The 15888-nt window shown below is 33.2% G+C and overlaps 1 protein-coding gene across 1 annotated transcript; it reads right to left on the minus strand.

Moving 5' to 3' along the window:
* Nucleotides 1-474: 474 nt before the first annotated feature.
* LOC125058446 (putative pre-mRNA-splicing factor ATP-dependent RNA helicase PRP1) lies at nucleotides 475-14657 on the minus strand. Its single transcript, XM_047662520.1, has 10 exons — nucleotides 14484-14657; nucleotides 14025-14149; nucleotides 12728-13880; nucleotides 10307-10443; nucleotides 8606-8743; nucleotides 6836-6958; nucleotides 4890-4989; nucleotides 3880-3970; nucleotides 2520-2682; nucleotides 475-1441 (listed from the first exon to the last, which is right to left on the minus strand). Exons 1-10 carry the CDS (start codon nucleotides 14531-14533, stop codon nucleotides 1314-1316), a joined length of 2208 nt encoding a protein of 735 aa, XP_047518476.1. The 5' UTR covers nucleotides 14534-14657; the 3' UTR covers nucleotides 475-1313.
* Between the last annotated feature and the right edge of the window lie 1231 nt (nucleotides 14658-15888).

Here is a 15888-nt window from a genome sequence, read left to right on the forward strand (position 1 = left end):
CGCCGCGTCTGGGGGACTTCTTTCATGAAAAGGAGTAAGGACTATAACATTTAAGTTTAATTTTTGTTTATCAAAATAATCATGAATTAGAAAAGATAGCTTGACAGATATACTGTAGATATAGCATTACATATGTGGTCTACTCGCTCCTGGGTGATCTGCCTTCAGTGTCAGGTGTTTTTTTTTTTACAATTCACACCAATTGACCTAGTCCCATGCTAAGCTGGTGAAGCTTGTGTTATGGGTACTAGGCAACGGATATACATACATAATATAGATAGATAGACATATAAATACATATTTAAACACCCAAGACCTAAGCAAATGCTCATCACATCGATGTTTGTCTCAGCCGGGGATCGAACCCAGGACCCATGATTCGCAGTCAGGGGTACTAACCACTAGACCAATGGCGGTCTAATTGAGTTTGGTGTGGATAATGGGATTTTATTAAAAAACAAATAAAACAAAACCTTGTATTAAAGTATAATTAGCATACTTTTGTAACATCGCCCAATATTTAGCAATAGCTATAAATGGGGCCCCGACATCAGATATTGTGAACAGAATCTAAATCACTATTAAATTAATTACAAAGGTGATTAGTCTAAAATTTTAAGATTCAAATTCGATATTAACAAAACTTCTATACATAAAAAAAACATCAGAGCACTAAAATCATATTTTCCAATGGGCTGGTAAGGGAGCGTTCAAGTATTACGTAACGAATTTGGGGGGGCGGGGATAACGTATGTAACGTAACGTATACTATGGTAACTTTTATGTATAAAGAGTCACTTTTGAAACGTTTTACTATTGGGTACAAAAAACGTTACGGCGCGTTACCAGGGGGGTGTGTGTGTGTGTGTCAATAATCTCCAAAAATTGCGTGGCGTAATACTTGAACGCTCCCTAAGTCTAAGTACTGGGGCCCCGTTTGGAAGTACTTCGAAGCTCACGAAGGCTCACCTAATTTTCAGTAATACCGCCCATACACATTGCCAAAGGGCTCGCTACTGTGTAGGGTCCTAAGAAGCGCAACACTTAAAAGGCCGGCAACGCACTCGCGAGCCCTCTGGCAATGTGATTGTCTATGAGCGGGATCACTGTTCTATAAAATGCGTTGCCGGCCTTTTAAGTTTTTAAAAGATTTTATTTTTTAAATCTTTATAAAAATTATGATGATCCTCAACTATAGATTGGTGTATTCAGAAGGTGCCAGTACATTTACTAACTTAGCACATAAAATCACGCATTCACTTAGTTTTTAATGGAACCCACTACTGGGAGGCCCCATTTGGGGCCCCGTGAATTTAGAAGCCTTCCTGATAGGACTTGGAGTCGAGACGCTCCTGCAGTAGTTCCAGCTGCCGTCTCGCTTCGCACACTGGGAAGTTATTTAGTTCGTAGTACTGTGGGGCGATGCGTAGCAGCCATTCAGCTGAAAACATATAATTAATTAGATAAAAGTTTTAATTACATCTTTATATATATAATTCTTCTGTGAGTGTGTATGTCACTGAACTTCTCTCAAACGACTGGACCGATTTTGATGAAATTCTTTGTGTGTGTTCAAGGGGATCTGGGAATGGTTTAGATTCACTAATCAGCCCGCCAGATGGCGCTGCAGTCGGTACTTTCATACTTTGCTTTACTAATCGCTTGAAATATCATGCAGGACAACGTCTGTCGGGTCCACTAGTATATATATATATAAGGAAAACATAATATACTTTCCTCCTATATAAACTCTTTTCTATATTGTGTTTTATATAAACTCTTTTGTAATGTTGTCTTTGCCGTCTGATCGACGATGTTTAATTTATGTCACTTGACATAATATATATGTAAGATATTTTAATTTATTAATTATATTATTTTACTTTATAAAACCTAGAATATAGGCTTTAAATGTTGTTTCTTTTGTATTCACAGCCGAGTGAATAATTTGTAAAAATAATAAAATAAAATAAAATAAATTACAATCTTTATATATCTTTATCTTTATAATCTTTTGTATTCATAGAGAAACGCAGTTGCGCCTTATTTATTCCCAGTATAAGCGATTAATATTATTACATATATACATTAAAAATTGGTTTCAATATAAACTATGTAGTTAAAAATCAAAATCATTTATTCATTTATATAACACAATCAAAAAAGAAATATATTGCCAGTGCCAGTTCTCAAATCAAGGGCGTAGAACGGAAGAGAACAACTGGCAATAAACTCTCCGCCACTTTGCAATGCAGTTTGTTTTCTTATTTGGTGATTACATCAACAGTAATTATTTACTTTTTCATACATATTACCCACACATTGTCTATGCTTGAAAACGAAATGCATTTTCGAGTATTTCTACAAATATTATTTTTGAAAACTTTTGCTGACGGAGGGGGAGATAGAGAGAGAGAGAGAGAGAGAGAGAGAGAGATAAATTGGCAAATCGTGTCCCGTCTTGTTCCTATTTATTTCCTACCACCAGCCCCAATACAAATAACGTTAAAAATACTCACGTTTAATATCAGTAACGGTCCGTATATAGTTCTTGGTGGTCAACACGAATTCATTATAAATGACCCAATCGGGTTTGTGGTCCAGACAGGTCGACGGATGCAGCTGCACAATCTGGTTGTCCTTCACTGTTAGGTAATGGCCGCTTCTCTCCAGATGTGCTACCTGAAGACATTATTTTAATGTTATTTTGAATGCTATCTTTATTTTTTAAAAGATGCTTATAAAGATTCAACAAGCCTGGAAAATGATCAGATTACTTATACTCTGATTTTTAATTCCAGAGAATTCAGACATTTCATAAGTGTTGCTACTAAAAACCGAAAAAGGGACAAATTTGACTTATTTGAGGCAATAAAAAAAATGCTATGTATTTTTTATATTTTACTTAAATATAGGTATGTAAGGAAAACATAATATTTAATATTTTCCTATACAAACTCTTTTTATATTTTATTTTTCTTCTCCGCCGTCTGATCGACGATGTTTTATTTGTCACTTGACAATTTAGATGTAAGATTTTTTAATTTACTCTTTATATTATTTTATTTTATAAAACCTAGAATATAGGCTTAAATGTTGTTTCTTTTGTATTCACAGGTGAGAGAATAATTTGTAAATATATATTTTTCATTAAATGTAAATTAATAGATATTTCTTTTGTATTCACAGAGAAACGCAGTTGCGCCTTATTTATCCCCAGTACTCATATAAGCGATTGATACCATTATATATCTATATATATATATAATAAATATAAATATTTACTTTTAAAAAAAGAAACTCAAGTGACCTTAATGGCTTCATTTTATTATTTAGCTGGCATCACTGCCCACTAAGTACAGGTTTAGTAAACCTTTTAAAAAAAAATGTTGTCTTTACTAGTTTTTTACCGTTTGTGATGAAACGGGACGTAATTATCCCTCGCCGTTAAGCCACTTAAATGTGGAACACCGCGCTTAATCAACTAACAAATAAAATGTATGTATAGACTCAAATGTTCAGACTCGAATGTAATAATAACTGTTATCAAAAAATGATAGCTACAGAATTAAAAATCAGAGTATAAGAACAAACCTCAAACGCTTATTTTTGCATATGAGGCGGAAACTGTTGAAATAAATATCAGTATTTTATATTTTATGCAAAATAATTTATTGAAATCTCAAATGACGAATTGTAACTTAAAATGGCACGTGTTTTTATTATCGAACAAATAAATTTACAATTAAATTCATTAAATTCCTAACATATCTTCCTTTTTCCCTCACTCTAAGTAATATGAACAAGTTAGTTTGCCAAAAAAGTTTCACTTCTGACATGTGTACTTTGTACGCACGCTTTTTTTTATTAATAACTAACCTGCATAAAGAATCCATTGACGAGTGCTTTCCTTATATTAATGTAATAATCTTTACTTGCAAACTCCGTACTTGTCCTTTTCAGATTAAATCTGTGTAAAAAAAAACATTAATTGAGGGTAGTCAAGAATATTAATATACTCATTTGAAAAATATATTACTGAAATAGTGATTTATAATTCTAATATACTATAAGAAACAAATCTGTAAATTAAAAATAATATATATTAGAGGGTAGTTTGCATTATTACTACCCTCATTTGAAAAAATCTATTTTTGATTTAACTGCAGATAAATAGTGAATTGTAATTCGATTATAAATATATTTAAAAAACTAGAAACAAATCTGCAAATAAAAGGATAAAAATACATATTAGAGGGTAGTTTACAATATAACTACTATCATTTGGAAAATAATATTATTGATTTTATAGTAGATATAGTGATTTCGAATATATACTTTGATACTTTTGATATGTTTTTATATACTTTTTATTTATAAAAAAATTATTGGTTGTTTGTAAAGTAGGTTTACGATCGAGATGTTTACGTGATAACGTCTTATTGGTGATATAAGTTTTTGGGAAGTAAGGAATTAATGAAGATAACAATTTTTTCAAATTTTAAATTACATCTATCGTTTTATTCACACTTTTGATGATAAATTTCGGGTGTAAAATGACAAGTTTACTTATTCGACTATGATATACATTTTTCTTCATACATTCACGGAATGACTGGCAGCGCTCGAGATGAGACGGGAGATCGGTCCGTCTCTCTCTCGTTATACCTGCGATCGCGCTCGTGAGGTTTTGGTGTGACACAAGTTTCTGAACATGTCACCCGACTAAAACGATTTTAAAGACGTTATCACGTCAAAAACAAATACAATCCATAAAGTTAACTCCAAAAATCCATTGAAGCTAAATCATAACTTAGGATTCTGATCATCATCATTTTGGTTGACTCAGAAAGCTTCTACTAACTTAGTCATGGAGATTATTTCCTTACCTATCCATAATTCTGCTTAACTGTTGCCTGACATTGTCTCCAGACTTGAGTGATCTGTAGTTGATGAAGTTGTCATAGCACCAGTGAGGGTCCTCCATGTCTGAAATTTGTATTCTTTGTTAATAAGGACAGCCTTTTCATCACAGAGTAAACTTAATTTGAGAAAAATAGATAAATGACTTCTTTATTATAACTTATTTAAAATATACAAATTATAGAATTTATCGAGATTTATTGATTATAATAATAGACATATAGATTTTTTGGATTCTAATTTTTCCGAATAAAGTTGTGTTTTATAATAAACTAGCTGACCTGGCTAACTTCGTTCCGCCCTACAACCTTATAATATCGTTGTTACTTTAATTTAACTTATTTTAGGATTTCATTAATGTTAAGTATTACATTAATACAACTCTTTTGCAAATACAGAAATGTTTTATTGCTTGCCATTGCGAAAGAAGAATGGCAGTTTTACACATTAGGCATCTTCTCTCTAGCGTCAATATGGCGATACTGCATGTTAAGCACTTTCTGATATCCAACATCTTTTGATCAGGATCAAAGCATGGTTATGCATCTCCTCATTCACCTCAAGATCGGAATTTCTTGAACTGACACGAATTCGACGTAAAATGATGCGTAGTTTTGTCAACAGATGGCACCATATGGTTTTTGCATTCGTAAAATTAATTTATTGTTATTATGATAACTTATCCGACATTTTATTGCTTATTCTGCTATTCGGGACGGAAACAATTCCAACAAATCAAAAACCATGGCAATCGGTCCAGCCGTTCTCGAGTTATAAGTGTTGTAACAAACACGACTTTCTTTTATATATATAAGATATAGTTTTAGTTTTCCATGCATTGCTAGTAATTTTAAGTATCAATAGTAAAAGACTAAATACGTAAAGTATTTAATTTCATAGAAATACAGTTACTATCAATGTAAAAAATAATAAAATAAAATCAAGTATCAAGTAAGTTTAATCCACAAAATATATCAAACTCTTAGGGATACCATACTAAAAAAAATTGAATTTGCTGAGCTTTTGTCGTTATCTTGTTTCATTAGCCAGACTATAGTTACTTAATAAAATAATAATGATATTGATATGTATTAAAAACACCATCGGTGTTCAAGTATGAATAATTGCACCACAATATTATACTAGTACATCGTTATTAAAGAAAAAAATATCGACAAAAACGCTGCACATCTTCGTGACGTTCCGTAAAAAAATTTCCCTCATGCTCCTAAAGAAGTTTCACTTCAAAAACACTGCTATGGTTACATTTAAATAAACCACATGGTCTAAGATCCCGCTATACAACGACCTTCACCGAGATGCTTATTTAATGAAACGTATTTTATATATAATTTAATATGTCAATAAATATAATCCATATGGGTTGCCTAGCAAATTTCAGTCCAGAGTATTTTAATTAATATTAAAAAAATAATATTTTTTTTTAACATTTCACCGGTATGATTATTAGATAAATTCTATACCAATCGAAAGTATGAAGCCCATAGAATATGCAAACGTTAGGTTGTTTTTAATCAATTAATTATTTATGTGTATATTTTTTATGTGGCACTAAAGTATATATACATCTTTAGTATAAAAGAAGGTTATAGTGATACATATATAATACTACCCTCATTAAAAATATTGATTGAAAAAAGGTCAAAAAATTTACTACATGCAAATTATAAAAAACTTATTTTTTTTAAATATTAATTAAACATACTCTGGACTGAAATTTGCTAGGCAACCCATATGGATTATATTTATTGACATATTAAATTAAATGTAAAATAACTTTCATTAAATAAGCATCTCGGTGAAGGTCGTTGTATAGCGGGATCTTATACTAACAGTCCTATTGTTTTATTATCTATTCTGTAAAATAAATAAATTAAAAAAAATAACTCACTCTGTTTAAACGCGTGATAAACGTTGAGCAACGTGAGGTGGTCTCCATCGATGTGAGCGAAACGCATCTTGGCTTCGTCCGCGGCTTTCCTCGCCTCGTTTGGCCGAACAAAGCATTGAGGCACTGAAATCAATCCATAATAATTAAAGAGTTAAGTTGGCGCCTGGTAGATAGTCCCGGTGACCCCAGAGCTGGTGCTTTCCCTAACGAATATCGCAATACAGCAGAGGAAATGCTGCCAGCGTTAGAGGTACACTGCCACAGGGTCCAAACTTTTTTAATTTGTATTTATTTCTAATTATTATTACTATGTAGGTTAAGAAAATTGTAAATATAAGTTAGGGCGCGTTCAAGTATTACGTAACGCAATTTTTGGATTATTGACCCCCCCCCCCCCATTTAACTCGCCGTAACGTTTTTCAGTACCCAAGTACAGTAAAACGTTCCGTGACTCTTAGGTTACTATTATAAAGTATAGTAAGTCGAAAAAAAATATTAACAATAACGCGTAATTTAATCCCCCCCCCCAAAACACGTTACGTAATACTTGAACGCTTCCTTATATGTATTTCAAAAAACTCAATTCAGTGAACTAAACTTCGTTGAAACTGAATTTTTTAATTGCCAAGTTTTGAGTCATACAAATTGTTTGAACTGGAGCAATTATTTAAATAATCGTCACATTTATAAAAAGCTTGATTAATTTACGTTTAACGAGAGCTTTGAATTTATTTAGTGATAATTCTCTAATTTCGCTTGGGTGTTTGTTGTAAAAACGAATACAATTTCCATATAAGGAGTGGTTTATCTTCTGGAGCCTGGTTGGTCGTACGCTTAGATTAGTTCTGTTTCGAGTATTATACTGGTGAATATCACCATTTGTTTTAAAATCGCCTATATATTTTTGGACATACAACAAGGCTTCAAGAATATATTGAGCAGATAATTCCTCAAACTTATAGAAGCTTATTTTAATAATTAAAACGTGTGGCACTCGGGGTCTCCGCGGTAAAGCTATTGCATAGCATTTTTTATCAACTTATGCAATTATAATTATTTATTTATGCAGTACTTTTTTCTTTGATATTAATTCAATCTACCAGACTCAGACTAACACGCCTATATAGTCTGTCTCACTCTAACGCGTCACCGATCACGCCAGACCGATGTGAGACGCAGTATGCGTTCTGTCCCACTCTAACGCGTATTGGCCGCACCTATATTACGTCATCGTGTGTTAGGTTTATTTTCGTTACGGAATTTCTTGATTCGGTCGCCGCGCTCAAAGCCCGCGATAAAAGCTATGCAATAGCTTAAAAAGATTTTAAAAATAAAAATATGTAAATTAGACTTTTTTCACTATCTAAATGTAGTATTAGACTTTAAATTATTTTTTAATTTAAAATTTAATTTTTTATTTCAATTAAAAATTTTAATCTCAAGTTTAATATCAATATTTAAATTTGATAAAAACTAATATAATTAACGTTTGAAAGTCGACGAAAAGAAAAAGAGACAGACTCATCAATACAGAAAATTATCATATAAATTTTTTTTAGTTTTTCTCTTTAACTAGGGTTGCCTGGAAGAGATCGCTTATTAGCGATAAGGCCGCCCGTTGCATCCCTTATAATTTTTATGTATTGTGTTTCATTCTTTGTTGTTAAAAAAATATACACATATTTAAAATATATACACAGTAAAGCTTCCTATCTCATTTTCTCCCACGTTAAATCTTATGAATAGCTTAGTATATAATAAATGTTTTACCTGATAACATCGCTGTGATAGACAAAATCTCATTGGAGCAATTGTGGTTGCAACTTGCAATCAACATCTTCGCCAACTGCGGGTCTAAAGGAAACTCTGCCATCACCGCACCCAAATCTGTCAGGTTTCCATCATCATCTACAAAACATAAAGAAATAATTATCATCAAATAACATCCACAATTAGACGGTTATTAAAAAAAAGTGCGTGCGTACAAAGTACACATGTCAGAAGTGAAACTTCTTTGTAAATTAATTATTACTATGGTAAAAGCCGCAATAGATGATCATGTACCAGTATATGATCACTCCATGTATTTGTATATCTATAGTCGAATTTTTAATTAGACGAAGTCAACTGACGTTTACGGTGTTGTCAGTTTTTAATGAAATAAAAATAGTGTTGTGACAAAGTAGAAACCCCTGAATTACTGATCGGTGATGGCACTAGTCGCCGCGCCGCGCTTTGTAATAAGACGTCAAAAAACTGATTGTAGTTACATAGTACTAGTACCTAACTCATATCAGAGCACTTATATACAATTTTGAAATAGAAATAATATTCTTTTATTGTTTGAAATGATTGACTATTCACACTCATTGTTCATTCATCTGATTGAACAAGAACTGAACACATCACTATTACTTTAAATATGGCAACATTATTTTACAAAGTGACATTAGCTACTGTCAGTTGGCTTCGTCTAATTACTAATACAACTATATATTCACACTTTACATACTGTATGCGTGCTAATGATAATAATGCGTTTACTGCAAAAGACGTTATGCGACAGAATTGCCATCTAAAGTTCTAATATGTATAAAGAAAAAACTTTTTAACCGGATTAAAGTTATGTATTATTATAAATTTACAATTATTTAACATAATTTTAAATTTATCCGACGTTTCGCGTGCTTTACGGCGTGCGTGGTGACGGTGACCACGTATAATATTCTAATATGTAACTACTAAACGAATACATCAACCAATAGCGTGTATTTTTTCTCGATCTCCCTTACTCTCTCTCTCAATCTTTCTCACTATAGCTCTCTCCCACCTCTCGCTCCATGGCACTGTGCATGATGCGACGTTCGCTCTATCTCACTCTCTCTCTCGATCTTTCTCACTTGCTTGCTCGCTACTCTCGCTCCATGGCTATTTGCTTCATGCTACGTTCGCCCTTTCTCACTCTCTTTATCGCTCTCCCTTTTCTTCGACAAAAACGCTGCACATCTTCGTGACGCTAATATAATTATTATTGCGTTTCATCCGTAAAAATTTTACCCTCATGCGCCTAAAGAAGTTTCACTTCAAAAGTACGCAAGCACTTTTTTTAAATGTAATTTCCTAACACTAGTCTGAAATAAACATTTTCTAATACAGATTTTTCTTCTTTCCATTTAACAACTCTTTGTAACGTCAAAATATGCAATCTTTATATATATAATTCTTCTGTGAGTGTGTATGTCACTGAACTTCTCTCAAACGACTGGACCAATTTTGATGAAATTTTTTGTGTGTGTTCAAGGGGATCTGGGAATGGTTTAGATTCACAATTCAGCCCGGCAGGTGGCGCTGCAGTCGGTACTTTCATACTTTAATATCCTAATAGCTTGAAATATCATGCAGGACAACGTCTGTGGGGTCCACTAGTTCTTTTATATAGAGTTTGCACTATACATAGAATTAATAACTCACCCAAGGCAGCGAGATAGTTGAGCAGCTCCAAGGCCCTCATAAGTGTCTCGGGGGCCGGTGGGTCCATGAAGTCAAAGTGCACGAGGTCATCAATCCCCAACTTTTTCAACTGCAAAACTACAGACCCTAAGTTTGATCTGCAAATGGAGGGCAGTGGGTATTAGTACTCGCAATATGCTCCTATCAAGCATAGAACCAGCAATTTATGACATGGCCATTCTGATTCTACTTTCGACACCGAATAGAAGCAGTAAAGCAGTTTCCTCACAATTTTTACACGCTTTATATCACCTGTATGTATGTATGTATGTAACCGACTCCTTCGGACTCGGTTTTGACCCACTTTAAACGGACAGATTTAATTCAAACTTTGTACACTTATAAAGAATCAGCGACAATATAATAATTTCATAGGTTTATATCGAAAAAACAATTAATTTTTTTTTAAATAAATATATAGTATAAATTGAGACAACACGTATTGCTGCTAGGTCTAAAAAGTGGAAAATAAATATAGTTTAAAAAAACTATAAAACACGCTTTTTAAGCACATCAAACTAAAACGTGAAAAATAATTCCTAATTTAGGCTGAAAATGGTAATGGCTCTGTGCCATATTTTTCGTCTGTCGAGCAACCCACGCTTTTTCACAATAATACAGTAGAACCTCGAAGATAAAGTCCAAGGGAAACACAAAATATTTTATGTTATAGAGGTTTTAAGTTATCAAGGTTCTATGTTAGGTAAAGGTTAATATAGAGGTATGTACATGTTTCTATGTACCCTTGCTCCCATTTTTACTTGAATGCATCAGAAGGATGGAAAATTAAATATGTAATCATATTTATTCACATTACTTACATTACATAAAAATAAAACAACAACTAAAGGTTTAGTCTACTTAAAAAAATCTGTGATTTTCTTTTGTTTTAAAAAATTCACTGTTTCTAAATCGATTTGATTTTCAATGACAAATAGAGAGGAGAATACATTAACACATTAACTTATTATGCAAGTAAGTCGTTGTCACAAAGCTAACCGCCGCAAAGCTTTGAAGAATTTAGATAAAGCAAACAATAGGTAATGTATTGTTTACGTTAACAATACATTAGTAAACACGTGCAAGCAATAAATACCTAAACCATTTGTTTTGACACTCTTTCAAAATGACTCATTCACAAACGATTTTATGTTATAGAGGTTGTGGAAACATTTCTTTTAGTTACTGAGGGCCTATACAGAGATTATTTATTTAAGTTATAGAGGTTGCGTATTTTAAGTTATAGAGGTTTTGGGCTCTGATGGGAAGGGAACATAGTATTTTTTGAAGTAACAGAGGTTTTTATGTTACCGAGGTTTACGTTATCGAGGTTCTACTGTACCAGTATTTTTTGTTCATTACCATTTTCAGCCTAAATTAGGAATTATTTTTCACTTTTTAGTTTGATGTGCTTTAAAAGCGTGTTTTATAGTTTTTTTAAACTATATTTATTGCCTTTCCTAGTGTTGCAATGTGTATATAAAAAGAAATTCCTTTGAGTTGAGAGACGAGCGCCTAGGCCAACACTGCTTTCAATATAATAAAATAAATAAATCAGTGGCGCTATCTCTTTAGGTCTTGGCCTCAGATTTCTGAATCTGTCTCATGATTTGTTAATCTAATAGGCAAGTAGGTGATCAGCCTCCAGTGCCTGACACATGTCGATTTGGGTCTAAGGCAAGCTTTCCTCACGATGTTTTCCTTCACCATTCGAGCAAATGTTAAATGCGTACATAGAAATAAAATCTATTGGTGCACAGCAACCTACAACCTACAAAGGTATGAGAGTCACACGCTTAAGCCACTAGGCTAACACTGCTCAATATAATACAATAGACTTTGTATGTATAAAACTAGCAGACTCGGCCAAGCATTGCTGTGGCTAAGGTTTTAGTTATATAACATAGTAGTAAACTATTGAAGGCAAACGGTAGGAGAACACCAGTTATGGGGACCACCATGCTTTTTTGGTAGTTATGCCATTAAATTGTAGCTTATGTGAAACATTGGTACTTTCACCACAGCGCCATCTGTTACAATTGTGACTGTCAAATAATAAACAAAAAATTTGCCACAATATTGAAGGTTTAAATAAAGATGTAAGCTATCCTATCTTTTAAGTTAGATCAAACTGCATACGGTGTGGCAATTTCATTGAAATCGGTTCACTAGTTTAGGATCCAATAGCGGACATATAACGTAAAGCGTAATTTATATATATTAAAATATAATGAATTTTTTATTATTTTTAATGAATTTAATAATTACGTAAATGATAATTCATAATTAATGATTGAATTAATTTCTATTTTAAATGAAACCATCTAAAATATACTCTTTATATAGCAACCATAAATTTCTACAAATTTTTATTAAAGTCACCTCAAAATCTCTGGATATGTGTTGTCCTGCATTTCATTCTTGTAGGCTGTCTCCGTGTACAACCTGAAGCACTTTCCGGGGCGAGTTCTCCCGGCACGTCCAGCCCGCTGCTGGGCAGAAGCCTTACTGATTGGAGACACCAGTAAAGACTCTACACGGACCCTTGGGTTATACACTTTCTGCTTAGCAAATCCAGGGTCTATCACAAACACTACACCATCTATCGTTAAAGAGGTTTCAGCTATATTTGTAGATACCACAACTTTCCTTCCAATAGCACCGTTGGGGCGGTTCGGGGGTGCAGGCTCAAAGATTCTCTGTTGGAGATTTGGGGGCAGAGTGGAATATAATGGAATGCACTTTAGTTCACCGGCATCAGGACCCAAGTTGTCAACTTCCCGTTTGATCCTCTTACAGGCATCCTCAATCTCTTCTTGACCAGTCAAAAATAGGAGAATGTCACCTGCAACTTCTTCACATAAATGTATTTGTATCACAGTACGTATGGCCGCCTGTAAGTAGTCCCGTTCGGGCTGAGGTGTATAGAATATTTCTACGGGATGTGTTCGTCCCGGAACATTCATTAGTGGTGCATTATCAAAGTACTGTTGGAATTTGCCAGCATCTAGCGTAGCAGACATAATAACTAGTTTCAGGTCTGGTCTCTGTTTTATAACCTCTTTCAAGACACCCATTAGAATGTCTGTTGCTAATGTTCTTTCATGAGCTTCGTCAAGTAAAATTACTCTATATTGATCCAACATTGGGTCCGACATTGCCTCACGAAGCAACATACCGTCTGTCATGTATTTTAATACTGTCTGTGGTCCTGAACAGTCTTCAAAACGGATACTGTAACCGACTTGCTGTCCTAATGCTACATCCATTTCTTCAGCCACTCTTTGAGCCACCGACATGGCTGCTACTCTTCTTGGCTGAGTACAGGCAACGCCTTTGGATTTACTTGCAGTAACGCAAGCAAATTCAACACACCACTGAGGAATTTGTGTAGTTTTACCAGATCCTGTTTCTCCAACAAGCACAACACATTGATGTGTATTGAGAAGACGCATAAAATCATTTTTATACTCCCATACAGGGAGACCCAGTCGTTTTTGCAATAGTTCATGGTAGCGTGGGGAGTGTGGTAGACCTGTAAATAAAGATATTTCTTACTTTGATAGGTTGTAAATTATTCTGACTATTAAAATATTAAACCTTTAATATGAAATCCAAATTAAAGTGTTGTATGTTTTGTATCTAAACACAACAAGTCTTAAATAGAAAAAAACAATACCACTATATGGATTAATCCCAGGCGCGCTTGAGGTGCTGGATAGAGATGTTCCTAGGTTGGCCACGGAGTCTGATGACCCTTCACCACTGCCGCCGGATTTAGCAGCAGCCGCTGCTTTTTCCTCGCTAGAAACAAACAATTATTAGAACTTTAAATAATGTTAGAAGTGTCTATGTTTATTAAGCGCGTTTGATTAGTCGCAATTAAAAGATTTGTACAACCATATTTTAATTTAACCGCACTAAATTACGGCATACAATATAATAAATAAATAGTGCAGTTTAAAGACTTTGTTTTAAGTATTTCATAGTGTTGATACTCATTAAAATGAATGAAATACGGATTTACGAGAGATGTTATAGAATTATTACTGAACCACGCTGTAGGGTTCGAAAACAATAAAATTTCAGCAACCATGCCTGATTACACCAGATTTTATAAAATTCAACAGCGACTCACCGTTTCTTTTTAATAAAAGGATCCATTACTTCAATCCTCCGTTTAGACATTTTCAAATTAAAACATACAACTTTTTCAATAAATAAACTCAATTCAATTTGAAAACGAAGAAATTCCTAAAATTTTTAATATAACAAACGACTACCTACAAAATGGCGTCAATCGGACATAAATAATATTTTTGAAATTTTCTACAACTTTGTCTATTATTAAATTGTCTATGAAATATTGGTATTCCATAGACATGTTATAATTTTAATAATATAAATTATATAAATTAAAATTCTAATGACGAATCGTGGTGGTTATAATAATTACATATATAAACGGTTATAATAAAACTATAGAATCTATTAAAAGAACTACCCCGTTTATATGTCATTTAATTAAAAACATTTAGCATTCAGTAAAAACGAGTAATTACTCTTGTAAAAAAAATGTTAACTTATATGTATTTGTTAAACCTTAAAGGTGGATCGTCGATTAAAGACTACTATCAGAGTACTACCAGAAGAAAACAACTACCAACTTACGTAAAATAAAACATGACAATCATTCTTTTTTAGCATTAGGATTTCATTAGAAGTTAAAGTTAACTTATTGCTTCATTTTTAATTTTATTTAGATTAGACTAGACTAGAATTTTGATACTCTGTAACTTCATGGTTTTGTATCTGTAAAACCAAACGCCAAGGAAAAAATAGACGTCAAATAATACTAAAAAAATTAACAAAATGTCACACCACCAAACAGTGTTGCCAACTTAGTGGATATTCCACTAGATCTGGTGGTTTAGATATACGTTTTAGCGGGCGAATTTTGGTTTTAGTGGCTAGTGGATTTTTCTAGTGGTTTACTTTGTTTCATTCAGTGGTATGCTACGACATTTAACCACTAGCACGAGTGATATCTTTACAGGAAAAGACGAAAACGTTTACCTTATAAAGGAATATTTTGTCATTATGTAGGCAACTCTGTAAAATTACGTTCGTTATTTTCGGGAATTTCCCGAAACAAGTTTATAAATTTCTTAAATTATTTTGATTATGGGCTTTATTCGTATGACTAATGGGTCAAATTTGATTTGAATTAAGTAATGAGATTTGTATGTGTTCGTTTCGTATGCATGCACAAAAATAGAAATACACAACACAGATACTTAGTAGTTTTGGTTATGCTATGCATCGGAGCGACCTTGTTTGTTTGCAAATGTTTAGTTTATTTTTAAAACAAAAGTTCCGGGATTGTTGGTTACGGGACTCCCAATTAAAGGACTGGCTGGAAGTGGTGGAAAGTACAGCTGGTGGCGGCTGGAATTTTGGTACGAGGTGCTGGATTTCGAAGACATTGCAGGAGAAAACCGATTTGAAGATTTAGCCACGTTTGTATATCTTTATTAGTTTTA

The sequence above is a fragment of the Pieris napi genome, chromosome 18 (assembly GCF_905475465.1).
Source record: "Pieris napi chromosome 18, ilPieNapi1.2, whole genome shotgun sequence".
In the NCBI taxonomy this organism is placed as follows: Eukaryota; Metazoa; Arthropoda; class Insecta; order Lepidoptera; family Pieridae; genus Pieris; species Pieris napi.